At 43.4% G+C, this 13067-nt stretch overlaps 1 protein-coding gene across 5 annotated transcripts in view; it reads right to left on the reverse strand.

The window, feature by feature from the left end:
* Window positions 1–13067, reverse strand: part of MTMR2 (myotubularin related protein 2) — a 66333-nt gene that overhangs the window by 38286 nt on the left and 14980 nt on the right. For all 5 annotated transcript variants that reach the window (XM_063329678.1, XM_063329699.1, XM_063329708.1 and 2 more), the window contains one exon: window positions 5810–5915. In XM_063329678.1, the coding sequence (XP_063185748.1) occupies window positions 5810–5915 (106 nt within the window). The remainder of the gene's footprint in view (window positions 1–5809; window positions 5916–13067) is intronic.

The following is a 13067-nucleotide window of genomic DNA, read 5'->3' on the forward strand; positions in this document are numbered from 1 at the left end:
TGTGGTTGGCGAGCTTGAATACAGACTTGCTGAAACACATTTCATTCAGGAAACCTAAGGAGACAGCGATGGCACCCATTTACTGTCTTGGAAGGAGAAGACTCCTTCATATACTTTTTGTCATGCATCAGTTATGTATCTTACAAAATAAACCACGTGGGCCTGTCTACAGTCTCCAACCACATACGCAAGGATAACAAATTAAGGTTATGCAAGCAACTCTGTTTCTTCCCTTTTCTAACCTTCAAGTCCTGGGCATGCTCCGTTAAACGTTCTTGCATCTCATATATAAACCCATTGCAAATCCACCCATTCCTTGTATATTAAAGGAGAAAATTACTATGGAGGGAGCAAACAATCATGGAGGATGGGACACATGCTTGTACAATATTTTGCTGGACGTCAGAGGAATATCAGTAATTGTGGCTGTTACTGTTGCCCTCAAAGGGGAGAAGGGTTTAGCAGTCACAAACAGCAACACCAAGAACAAAGATCTGAATCGCTTGTTCTGCAGGCTGCACAACTAAGCAGGTAACTTATGGGTCTGCTGTACTGGTTTCCTCTGCCCACAGAATGGACTAGAAGCAAGAAACCACATAAGAAAGCCAACACAGGAGTTTCCATCCTCTGGTTCAGGCTTTCGCTGTATACAATCCAAAACCAAACACAATGGACCTTAAATTTTCAGGCAAAGGTACTGTTCTTAGGGGAAGCAGCAACAGGCTCTGCTGGCCAAATCCACAGCTTCCCAACTGCAGATGGAAAGGATCCAACCCTTTTATGACAGCTACTCCAAAGCTTTGAACATGGTAAACTTCAGGCATTATCTTATAAATCAACATCTAACTCAAAATGAAAGTCCCTACCAAGAGAAGCTAGAGCGTTAGCAAGAAGACTTAAGAAAAGTACTAGAAGTATACAGATGTATCTGCCCATAGGCACAGGAGAAAATACCCCCCATAGGACTTAGGAGCAAGAATCTCACTGTACTTTAATAACCACCAAGTTCCCAAATTTGTAAGAGATACTTATGCACCTCAATCCCTTTGGCAACGTTGGTTCTGAGGTGTTTTTACAATCTCACCCCAAATTACAAGAGTATCTATGAATTTCCGGCTCCTTTTCATTTCTAACTACTATTTAATTCTGTTCTTGCCTGATCTATAACTTATGTTAAAACATATGGCAGCGTATTTGCTAAAAATTCCCTCAAAAAGTGCATTCCCTAAATCAATCCCAAGCAGCTTCAGATTTGAGATCAGGAAGGGGTTTGGGGTTTTTTTAATTCTTTTTTTCTCCCTATGAAGCTAACTGAAGCAGCCAAAAGTTATTTAGAGTTAGTTTATGAAGTGAAAATTCTATAAATTGTAGTGGAAAGGCAATTTAATCTTACTTCCAGATATTTAAATGCTCAATATACCTTCTTAAAAAAAAACCCTTCATAAAGGTTATTATTAAATACTTTGGAGAAAGGTTTAGGAAAAATACTGCACATGCATTCAGTAGGAATCCCCAGTGGTTGTCTCATTTACCTCATTACACACATGCACTCACACACACAGAGCGTTAATTGCACTCCAAAAGAAAACTGCAGGCACAGACTGCAAGAAATGATGTGGGTCCTTCCCCTGGTTCCCTCCTCCCGACGGACGCCTACTATTCTTCTAAAAATTCCCCACAGAAAAAGAGGGTGCTAATTGTAGCTATCACAAAGCGTTTTTCCATCGTCACAGAAATTTAATTCCTAAATTTGAGTCAATGCACACGCAGAGGCAGGGACCAAGCAGAGGTAGGAGTGATGACGGATCCATGTAGCAATTCACTCTAGCAGGAAAAATTTAAATACACATCAAGAGCATATTCCCATAATTGGCAGATCCACTTCGAAATCTTGAAAAGCTTATTTTCAGCCTCTTAAAGCTAACTGATGCAACACCTTCCTGTGAGAACACCATGTAGCCCAGGCACTTGTCTCCCGCACCACAGAGTTACCACAAAATGCATTAGTTCCCACTTCAGGGCTTATTCTCTCACATTTTTCCAGGAACAGTGTGGGACTTCGTTTTGTCCTCAGAACTAATAAGGTGCTTAGCTCAAATCTCAGTACCCATTAAGACTTGGGAGTTCATTCTGTCTTGTGCCAATCAAAGCTGCACAAGGTGCCCAGGCGCGTAAGGAAAGGGCGAGAACAGAGAGCACGCTCACACCACTGTATCAGATAACGGTATGACCTCATCTGCAATATCAAAGGCAAGGCCACATCTCAGAAAGATCAAAGAAAACAGTAAGAACAATCAGGACCTTGAAAAATCTCTCACAGAACAGACTTTAAAAAAAAAAAAAAAAAAAAAAAAACCACAAAAAAAACCCCAAAAAAACAACTTGCAGAACTGTCACATGACAGAGATGTTAATTTGGAGAAAATTGGACAAAGAATGATAAGCCCAGAGAGAGGATGTCTGTTCTCAAGACCTGAAAGAAATCAGTGTTAGCTGATCACCACTCATTATAATTCTTCCATTTAGGAGCTCGCACTAGGCTCCAAGAGCAAGCCCAGGGAGCGCACGGCACCGCACTAGCACCGACAGCGATCGATGTGGGACTGCAGTTGCACTGGCAATACCAACACAAGAGGCTGTCCACAGGTAGAGGACAGATCTTCATCCCACCTCCCAGGCTTGTTCGCCAGCATCAAACATCCTCAGGAATGAAGAGCGAAATGGTTAATGCATGAATTCTTCTAGGAGAGATAAAGTCAACCTGTACTAGTGGAAACTGCCCCTTTCTCCCTGTGCCCTAATAAAAGTAGGAACGTGGGAATGCATTTTTTCTAGGTTTGCTCACCACTGACAAGCAGTCACTCAAGTGTAAAGGCAAGAACCAGCCCTATGCCTGCACACAGCTGCATCGCAGCCACTCACATCACACCTACAAGAGCAAGCTTTAGGTGAAGCACGGCAGGCTTATGCCGAATTCAGGCCCCACAGAGCTGATGCAGATTAAGAGCAAGAAGCATTTTGCCAGCAGAGGCACAGGCTCACACTTGGCCTGCAGTACCTTTATTCTAAATAAGTAATTCTCTGCTTTACCATCTCTCCTTAAATGCTACTCTAAAATGAAAGGGGAGCAGCATCTGTTCCAAGCGTGGCAGAACCTAAAGTTTGCTTAGAAATAAATAAAAAAAAAAAAAAAAAAAAAAAAAAAAAGAAGAGGGCAGACTGTGAAGAAACCCTCAGTAAGTTCGCAGATGACACTAAGCTGGGCAGGCGTGTTGATCTGCTTGAGGGTAGGTTGGCTCTGCAGAGGGATCTGGACAGGCTGGACCGATGGGCTGAGACCAATGGTATGAGGTTCAACAAGGCCAAGTGCCGGGTCCTGCATTTGGGTCACAACAACCCCAAGCAGCGCTACAGGATTGGGGCAGAGTGGCTTGAAAGCAGCTCGACAGAAAAGGACTTGGGAGTGTTGGTTGACTGCCGGCTGAATATGAGCCAGCAGTGTGCCCAGGTGGCCAAGAAGGCCAACAGCATCCTAGCCTGTATCAGGAATAGTGTGGTGAGCCGGACTAGGGAAGTGATCATCCCCCTGTACTCGGCACTGGTGAGGCCCCACCTCGAGTACTGCGTTCAGTTTTGGGCCCCTCGCTACAAGAGGGACATTGAGGTGTTGGAGCGTGTCCAGAGAAGGGCTACAAAGCTGGTGAGGGGTCTGGAGGACAAACCTTATGAAGAACGACTGAGGGAGCTGGGGTTGTTTAGCCTGGAGAAGAGGAGGCTGAGGGGAGACCTTATCACCCTCTACAACTACCTGAAAGGAGGTTGTAGAGAGATGGGGGCTGACCTCTTCTCCCTGGTGACAAGTGATAGGACGAGGGGAAACGGGTTCAAGTTACGTCAGGGGAGGTTTAGATTAGATATTAGGAGACATTTTTTCACTGAAAGGGTTATTAAACATTGGAATAGGCTGCCCAGGGAGGTGGTGGATTCACCATCTCTGGAGGTGTTTAAAAAAAGGGTAGATGGGGCACTGAGGGACATGGTTTAGAAGTGGCTCTTGTCAGGGTAGGCTAAAGGTTGGACTCAATGATCTTAAAGGTCCCTTCCAACCTCAACAATTCTATGATTCTATGATTCTATGAAATCACTCTGCAAATTACAGGAACTGTGACACAGCAAGGAAGTATGGGCTTCTAATGGCCTCCAGTAAACAACACGTGTATCTTCTGCCTGAATGTATCATGCAGCTAAGTGAGCATCCCTCTGCAGATGTTATTTTTGATTGAGGGGAACCAGACAAATCCAGGAGAGCAGGAATCCCTACCCAGATAGCTTAAGACAAGGTGACAAAAGGAGGGAGAGCCACAAGACGCGATCAGGGTTACAAGGAAAACACATTGAGCCATCTTAACCACCGGCAAGTAAAGACAACCTCGATTCTAGAAAAGAAATGTTGCTTTGTTCTCTACTTGTAAATGTAACTCCCAAGTGTTGAAAAACTGTGAAAAGGCAGTTGAGTTGTGCATCTGAACTGCAAAAAGAAACGCACTTATGCAAACTTCAGCAAAAAAATTAAATAAGGAAATAAAATAAGTTTCTGTAACATTTATTTTTTTATAATATTACACAGACAGTTACAGTTGTAGCAGTATTTGCAATCTTATGTGTATTTGTATCAATGAAATCACTTAGCCTCAGCCTAAACAGTGCGTTTTCTGTATGTTGCAGTAATGTAATGCTCCAACTTCACGTGGGAATACCTTCAAACCTATCACACACTTCTTTACCCAGACATGTTCTGAAGATTACTCTTTGTATCCATAGGTAAAATGTGTAAACTATCATTAGATTCCACATAAACTGATTCATTTTCAAATCTTACCTTAATATTAGCTAATAAGCTGCCTTTGGAAAGAAACATTTGTGTTGTTGCCGCTTACGAACAGGTGGACTTTCTGTTATTAACGATGGACTACTGAGACAACACTCACGGGACAAAAAATTATCATGGTTGTCAAAGGAATTACTGTTGCATTTAGAGGATTTTATGCAATTTTTCTGTGTTTAGATTTTACAAAGACGCTCAACCACAGCTGAGAAATGCTAAAAGTCATTACTAGAATGTACCAACATCAACAGTTTTATACTCCGGGATGTTTATTTAAAGCTAGGGTGTATCAGAAAACCCTTTGATTTCATAAGAGGAACATACCGATTGCTTTCAAAACCCCTGCGACACTGAACTAGAACTTTGGATTTATAATTAAAAAAAAAAAATCTAATAACAGACTTAAAAGAGCCTTGTTTGGACCTTTCTATGTCAGAGCAATTTATTGTGACAGAAGATTGTTTTATCAGCTTGGAGATAACAATCTTTCTCTGAAAGAAGATACTTCCAAGGACTCAGTGTTTACAAACAAGCAGGAGTGTTCAAGAGAGAACATCTCATACACACACACAACAGGAAAAAAAAGGATATACAAGTGGCAGGTTGAGGATTTCACTTACTTAAAGCACTTAAAAGAAAATTGAGTTCCTTTGAAAATTCATCTCCAAGTGTAGGTTGCAGAGTCAGCTTTTTGAAGATAAAATAACTTTATAAAGAAGGGAATAATATGGTAGAGATTAAACTTCAGTTTCTATTTCACCTGTTTGACTGTGGGTCCTTTCATGCTTTGACTACATAAAATTTGGCATTAACCTGAAAGCTGAAAACATTTTACCATATCCAAACTCCCAGAAGCAAGAAATGTCCTCTGAAGGATGCCACGACATATAATATATATTTCTCTTTTAAGACAAAACAGACATACCCTTAAGTCTGGCGAGAAGTTGTCTGCCGAGGTGGAGACCGAATCGGACGATACGGCTGAAGCAGATTTGGTGTGCGCAGAATGGTCCGACTGAGAAGTGGAAGCGCTATAAAGAAAAACACCACAGCGTATCAAAACTGTGCTCAAGAATGCTCAAAAGCCAACAAGTACGGCCACTCGCTTACAGTCACATCAGGCATTTTTCACTATTTCCACCCTTTCCACTCTCAGTTACCCAGCCTTCAGCAGTTTAGAAGAACCTGTTTTACTTGCCATTGCCACAGATTACAAAGCACACACAATTCATTACCAAATCTCATCTCACACTGAGCCAACGTTATCACAGTCACACACTTGATCAAATCCTAAATCACAGAAACTACGGGCCTCCATTTCAGGCTTTCAGATGGGAGATATTAGTGCGCTGCAAGGGGATGAAAACAGACTCCTGAATGCACGCCAGCACAACTCCAACCGCAGCTTTACAACGGTGGAAGAAACTCAGAATAAAAACTCTTTCCATCACACATAACTTCCCTCCTTCAGGTATAAGCCCCAACCCTCAGGAGAATTAAAAAGACTCTCTCAGCAGCTGACGATGATACAAAGTGCGATTTGCTAAATAGCAATGCAAAACAATTATTTTCTTTTCCTACACAGTTTTGCTAGTACAGCTGTAAGCAATTAAAATAAGCTTATTTTATAGCATTTTTATGCTTCGACCTCTCCTAGAACCATAATTGCTTAAAATTACCATTCGATAATAATGCTCTTAAAACCCCAGATGACTGTAAAGAAAGGTCCTCCACGGTTCAATGTTGCTCCCTGAAGCCGCGGTACAGCAGCCAATGCTACCTGCGCCAACTAATTCCCACGCTCCTACCGACCCCAGAAAGGTTTTACCTGGGTGTAAAGACACTCTGAAGGATCAGCTATAGGGCTTGCAAGCCTAGCTTTGCAAGCTTGCTAGCCTTGGCCGAAGGAGAATACCAGCAGGAGTATTACAGTTGCTAGCTGTATTAATTAGACATGTGACAACCTAGAAAGAGCTGTATCTGAGCTTCCAAAGGGCCTGGAGATCTGTTAATTATCTGAAAATTGTTTTGCTGCTGGTAAACAGCCATCCAAAGGCCAAAATGTTCCATTTTTATTTCTATTCTTTGGAGTTTGGCAAACTATTACAGAGGCAGCGTTAAAAACATGAAGGACTACAGAAAATTGGGCTCTTGCTGGGAGTCAGTCCTTTCTCTCCAAGGATTAAAAAGTATTGGCAACTCTTTCATCCTAAGAGGTAGAAACTTACAAATGGAACCTTTGGGAACAGTAAAAAATTATTTAAAATACATGATACTTATGTCAATTGAATAGCACTGAATTCCACTGAATGCGTTTGTACACAGTTCAACAGCTAATCACTCAGCTTTACAACTTGCTCAGCTCTTGCGGCGTTGCCACGTAAACTCATGTCATTTCAGATGGCCAGTGGCACTTGTGCACACGACGCTGCTCACACTGTGGCAGCCCCAGAGTCTCCATCCCCGGCAGAACATAAACTTACACTATAATAATAAGAACTGAACCTGCAAAGCCTCCCGTTCTTATGGATCAAAGGGTCTCACACACACACTGAATTTGTGTACGGTTTCACATTACGACAAAATTAAGTGTACGCTGCTGCTGAACGGGCTGCTCACGTTGCCCTCTCTTTGTCCTCCTCTCAACCTGGTCTGCACACCACTGCCATCTCCATTGCGCTGGATGAGCATCATGGGATGCACGGTTCAATTTGCTGATCTGCCAGCACGATAAACTATTAATAAACATGAAGAGAGTCTTCTGTTGGATAATAGGGCTGATTGGATTCATTACATGGCCATATAAATCATCAGATGCAGGGCACGGAGAGAAAGGGAATCTGTATCTGGAGATGATGAGGAAGGCTGAGAGCACTTCTGCGCACAGCAGCCTGCAGGCATGCTAAATTAGGCTTAGCACTAAACCACATTTTTACATTACTTTACTTAAACGAGCTCAGACCCCTGGATGTGTTCCCTTGAAACTCCTTTCAGTCTGGTTTCTGCATGGTCAGCCTTCGTCTTCCAAGCATTCACCCTCATGTTTGTTTAATTAATTTGATTTTTAAAAGGGGAGGGGAGAGGAGAAAAATTAAAAATCACACTTAATTTAATCGTTTCACAAATCAGCAGCAGTTTACTGTACAGCAAGCCATAAGATACTGTAGATGCCTTTGTCACCAGGTGACAACTCTTGACTCCTGTCCCTGGGTCCCCACCATGCCTTCTCTAGCATCGGCTCCAGCCGGGGGAGCCAGAGGCTCAGAGTAAGCCTCCAGAAGCCATGCCTTCTAGCTCCCTCCCCTTTCAGGGCCCAGAATTTTGTGTATTTAAATGCATTTTGAAATGCAACTTTGAAATTCAGCAACTCTGCTGAGTTTACAAGTCATTTAGCATGGGTGTAAATAACTAAGCAAGAGGCAAACCAGCAGCTAACCTGGCCCATGTGCACCAGGCAGGCCAGCTTCCTCACCCAGCGGCCACCACCATCAATAAATCACTGAGCACAGTAACCTATTAGCAGCAGCATTTGCATCAAGAATTTCACATCCTTTAGCCACAGAAAAGGGAGCTGCAAAGGCTGCAAAGGTTTAATGGAATGCGCTAGTCTCTCTGCTCCCAAGCCAGGACAAGCTACACCCAAACAACTCCTGAGACCTGTCTGTCTAACCTGCTCTTAACAGCTCCCATGGAGGGAGACTGCTAACAAAAGGATCAAAATGTCACCAGTTTTTCTGCTTACACAACTTGTCTGCCCTTGTACATTCCAAGTGTCTACCTAATAAACAAGCAGCGATTATCTAATCATTGTAGACCAAAGATTTTTATGAAATCGCTAATTAATTTCACTTCAGCAGGCTAAGGAGCAAATTGCTTTATGCGGGGGGGGGGGAAGAGAGAGAACCATAATCCACCACACGACTGAGCTGTGAAAGTGTTTTGTGTTTGTTGATCACGCTTGGCTTCAAGTGGGTTTTAATGAAGGAAAGCATTTACATTTTACAAGTGGATTTTCAAAAGCTGCCTGCACCAGCGTCCCTCTGCTGCCGTGGAAGCCACCAGTGAAGCCTCCCTCCAGTGGCAGCAGGGCGAGCTTTTGGGAAGAGCTGCCTGCACGTACGGCAAACAATCGAACAATACCGCTTGGAGTATGCAGTTCTGCACAGTCTGCATAGGTTGCATATGTTTGGCTCACTGCCTCGGTTCTCCTCATCCATCATTTATAGGGAGCTGAGATGGAACGAAGGAGCAGACAACTGAAACGCCGTTGGCTTGCAGCTCCCTTCTCTTATCATTGTCAGGCAGTTAAGTGGCTCCAGCTCCACTGCTTAGCAAACTCATTAACCTGATGTCCCTGCATGCGCATGAGAAGTTTATTAGCTTCAGTGGTTTAGTCAGTCTTGAGCTCTCCTCTGCTGCCAATGCAAAAGAAAAGATCCTCAAACCACGCAGTTTCATATGCCTTTGGGTGGGGAAAGGGGGAGAGCGTCCTGGGGCCAACACAAACTCAGAGCGAGGAGACCAGAGCTCCCCCCATGCCTTGCCACCAGCCCTTCTGCATCATCCCGGGCAAATCATTTACTCCTGCTTCTGTCACAGCTTCTGCATATCATCCTAGATTTTGCCAAGACAAAGTTAAAGCTGTCTCATACAAACAATACTTCTGGCAGCGTGACAGGGTACTTCTAATGTCAGTCTAAAATGCTGAGGAACCCACCGAGGATGCTATGTTCTCGCAGGGACATACACCCAACACCTGTGTTCCACCAGTGAGACAACACAGAGCAAACCCGAGTGATGGCAAGGGCACGACAGTCAGACCTAACTGCTGGGTTCGGGGGCACGTGACAAACACCTGAGAACACAGGTAGGTATGGCCAGATTTCAGCATGGGTTAAAAATCACTGGACCTGTGCCAGTCACTGCTAGCTGAAGGTCTGGTTCAATACAACTTAATAAACGTGCAAAAATAACGATATTGTCTCTGAACCTCATTAAGGTTCTAAAAAACAATATATACTCAGGTTCACAAAACACACTGAGCTCTTTCTACAGGAAAGAAAGTGAGATGTTCCTGTGAGGAACCTGTGAAGACCAAGGACCTCCTGGAGCATTTCTCTTCCCCTGCTTCAGGCCCAGGCAGCTCCGCACCCTCCCTGCTGATGGATGTCTCTGTCAAGTACCAAAAGAGACCCCTACAACAGTTCATAAGCACCTTCAGGGAAAGCACCTTACTCCGGATACTGCCATCCCCATTTCTCCTCTCCTTCCTCCCTCCCCAAGCAGAAGCAGGAAACAGGTTTATGTTGCAATTAACAGTGATACATGTCTTTCACCTCAGTGATTATTTTTATTATTTAAACGTACTTCTTATGGCCAGATTTTGAATGATAAATGAGTCCAAATGAGAGCTGTCAGCACAATGGTCTTGTACAGTACCTGCACACAGTATTAACCCCTTGGCTATATGGAACACATACATGCAACTAATAAGAGAATTACAATGGAAACCAAGCGCAATGACTCAACCCCTGGTGAAGTGTTCATTGTTATTATTAGGACTATCCCACAACATCCCATGGTTTTCAAAGATAATTCAGATTCAGACAGATGCCCTCCGGTGATTCTTGTTCAGGCAATTGAAAGGTATTACTGCATCCGTAGCAGAATTGAAGGTATGCCAGTGCGCTTAGCTTAAACTGTCAACAAAGATGTAAAGAAGCTGCAAACAGAAGTGTCTGAGACACTCAAACTTATCCGGTTAAACTGTGAAAGTGCAGGGGAAATATTTTTGGGGAAAGAAGCGATAAAGTCTTAAGCCACTTCAAAAAAGTGTCATTACATGGCATCTGCCAAAGCCATCCAAGTCAATCGCTACTCTCAGACCCCTGCAATCTTAAAAAGATGGTGCATAAGAAAGCCAGGGAAAATAAGTAAAAACTTGTAGTTGTCCTTTGTTTTGCCAACTGTTACAGAAAGAGTTTGAATATAAAATTATTGCTTTCTTAGTGCAGAGAAGCAACAGATTTCCCTGGAAGGCAAAAGCACAAGTCCAGTTTCTGACGAGGGCAATTTGACCTCCTGAGCGTGACACACTGAACTCAGGTCACGTAGAATATAAGCGTGGAGATGCAAAGGAAGAGTCAGAATCAAACCATGAAACCCTGGAGCTTCAACCTGATGCAGACAAATGCACAATTTATGCAGGACTGAGTTCTCCTCCCTCCACCACTACTGTAGGAAATTTAATATAAAATTCTTTGTACTCAGAAAAGTACTTCCCCATACCAACCCTCCATAGGAAGGAAAACTCCTTGGATATCTCTGTGAAGAGCTTTCTGTGAACATCAGACCTAAGGGCAACCACATCACACAATCTCACATCTTAGGCCATGAGATCCAAGAAGAAAGTCAGGACAACCAATTCCACGTATCACATAAAACTTCACAGCAGTTTCCAGCAAAACTCGAAGCAAAGGGCATGACATCACTATGACGGATGCTCCAGCTAAACCATCCCAGCTGGTACTTGCTGAGAATGGTCATTTCCAAGCAAGCATCTTAGAGATGTGCCTCTTTCTGTTCAGCAAGAACATCAAAAATATATACGTATACACCTTCCCAAAGACAAAAAACAATCCCATGCAGAAAGGGACTGGGTACGACGAGGGCGGTGAGACACTGGAGCAGATTGCCCAGAGAAACTGTGGATGCCCCATCAAGGCATCCACAGGTCAGGCTGGATGGGGCTTCGAGCGACCTGGTCTAGTGAAAGATGGTCCCTTCCAACCCCAACCGCTCTATGATTCTATGGGCAGCAACTCTCTGAGAAACCACTGTTAATTTTTGAAGACACTTGTTCAGACTTTGAAAACTGTGGAAGAGACCTTTGTCTTGCTTCAGAATAAGATACTGTTTTTTTTAAAAAAAAAAAAACAAACAAAAAACACCACACAAAAAAACCAAACCAGAACAAAACTACCCCAGTTACAACAAAAAGGGGGGAAAAAAAACCAACCAAGTTCCGATTCCTAAACTTCCTCTCCTAAATCCATGTCTGGGAACCTGCATATGAGTTTAACACCTAGAACTCTGTGAAAAGCTGATGGGACAGGAGAGAAACATACCCCTCGAAAACAGGCCATTTTTATTTACAGCATATGCACAGGGCTCGAGGACACCTATTTTTTTTTTTGTACTAATGTCTTAAAATACTAACCTGGCTCGCTCCTATAAATAACACAACCAAAATGCAGTCAGTGATGATAAAGTCAGCTCTCCAGCACCTTCTTTATGAAGATGCCTTCCCTGACAGTAGAAGAAGTAGCTGCTTCACTGCTTGCAGAGGTGTGCCAATTACTTGGACGCTAATTGGCATGAACTGCTCACACCATTTCTTCTGTATCAAACCGAATGTTTTGTTTCAATAGTCACTGAACTCACGTGGAAAACAGGGGATAAAATGCACCACTGGGCGATACAGTTTCAGCCGCAAAGGTCATAAATGAGAAAAACACTGCAGAGGGCAAATTTCCATTTCCTCTCTTCCTGTTTTTGTAAAAGTTTCTCATTATGCACATTCCTAAAAATTAATCAAGGTGAAAACTGCAAATTAACGATGACTAGTGGCAAATACAATTTAATTTGGAAGCTTCAGATGCCAAGAGAGCAGGATACAATTGGTTCGAATTTGCAGCAGGGCCATGAATAGGAGCACCTGCAGAACTTGGGCACTTCTCTTAGAAATGTGACACAGAGTTATTGAGCACTCCCCGCTTGCTTCACAAATTCAAGCCGACAACTCTCCCTCCTAAATACTTTCAACACTCCTGTTTCTTTCAGAGAAGGAAAAAGTAATACTGAAAAACGGTCTGGGTCACATCAGAGCAGACAAACCAGTGCTTGTTCCCCATGAATGCGACTTTGTCCTAGCTAGTACTGGCTGAACTGGCCTGGGAAATCCAGCTGCTGCCCACATCAGGCTCTCCCAGCAGCTCTCTGTGGATCTGTGCTAAGGCTAACTGGTCCCCATAGTCCTCATCAGGGTGTGTATATATATACCTAAGGGTACTCAGAGATCCCTCATATGCCCCTCTTCAGACAAGCACTTGAAAGCATGGTTGGTGTCTGTCCGAACTGGAGCCTTGCAGCAGGAGCTGGGTGCTCTGTGCCGGCTTCCACTC

This window comes from Chroicocephalus ridibundus, chromosome 1 (assembly GCF_963924245.1).
Source record: "Chroicocephalus ridibundus chromosome 1, bChrRid1.1, whole genome shotgun sequence".
Classification (NCBI taxonomy): Eukaryota; Metazoa; Chordata; class Aves; order Charadriiformes; family Laridae; genus Chroicocephalus; species Chroicocephalus ridibundus.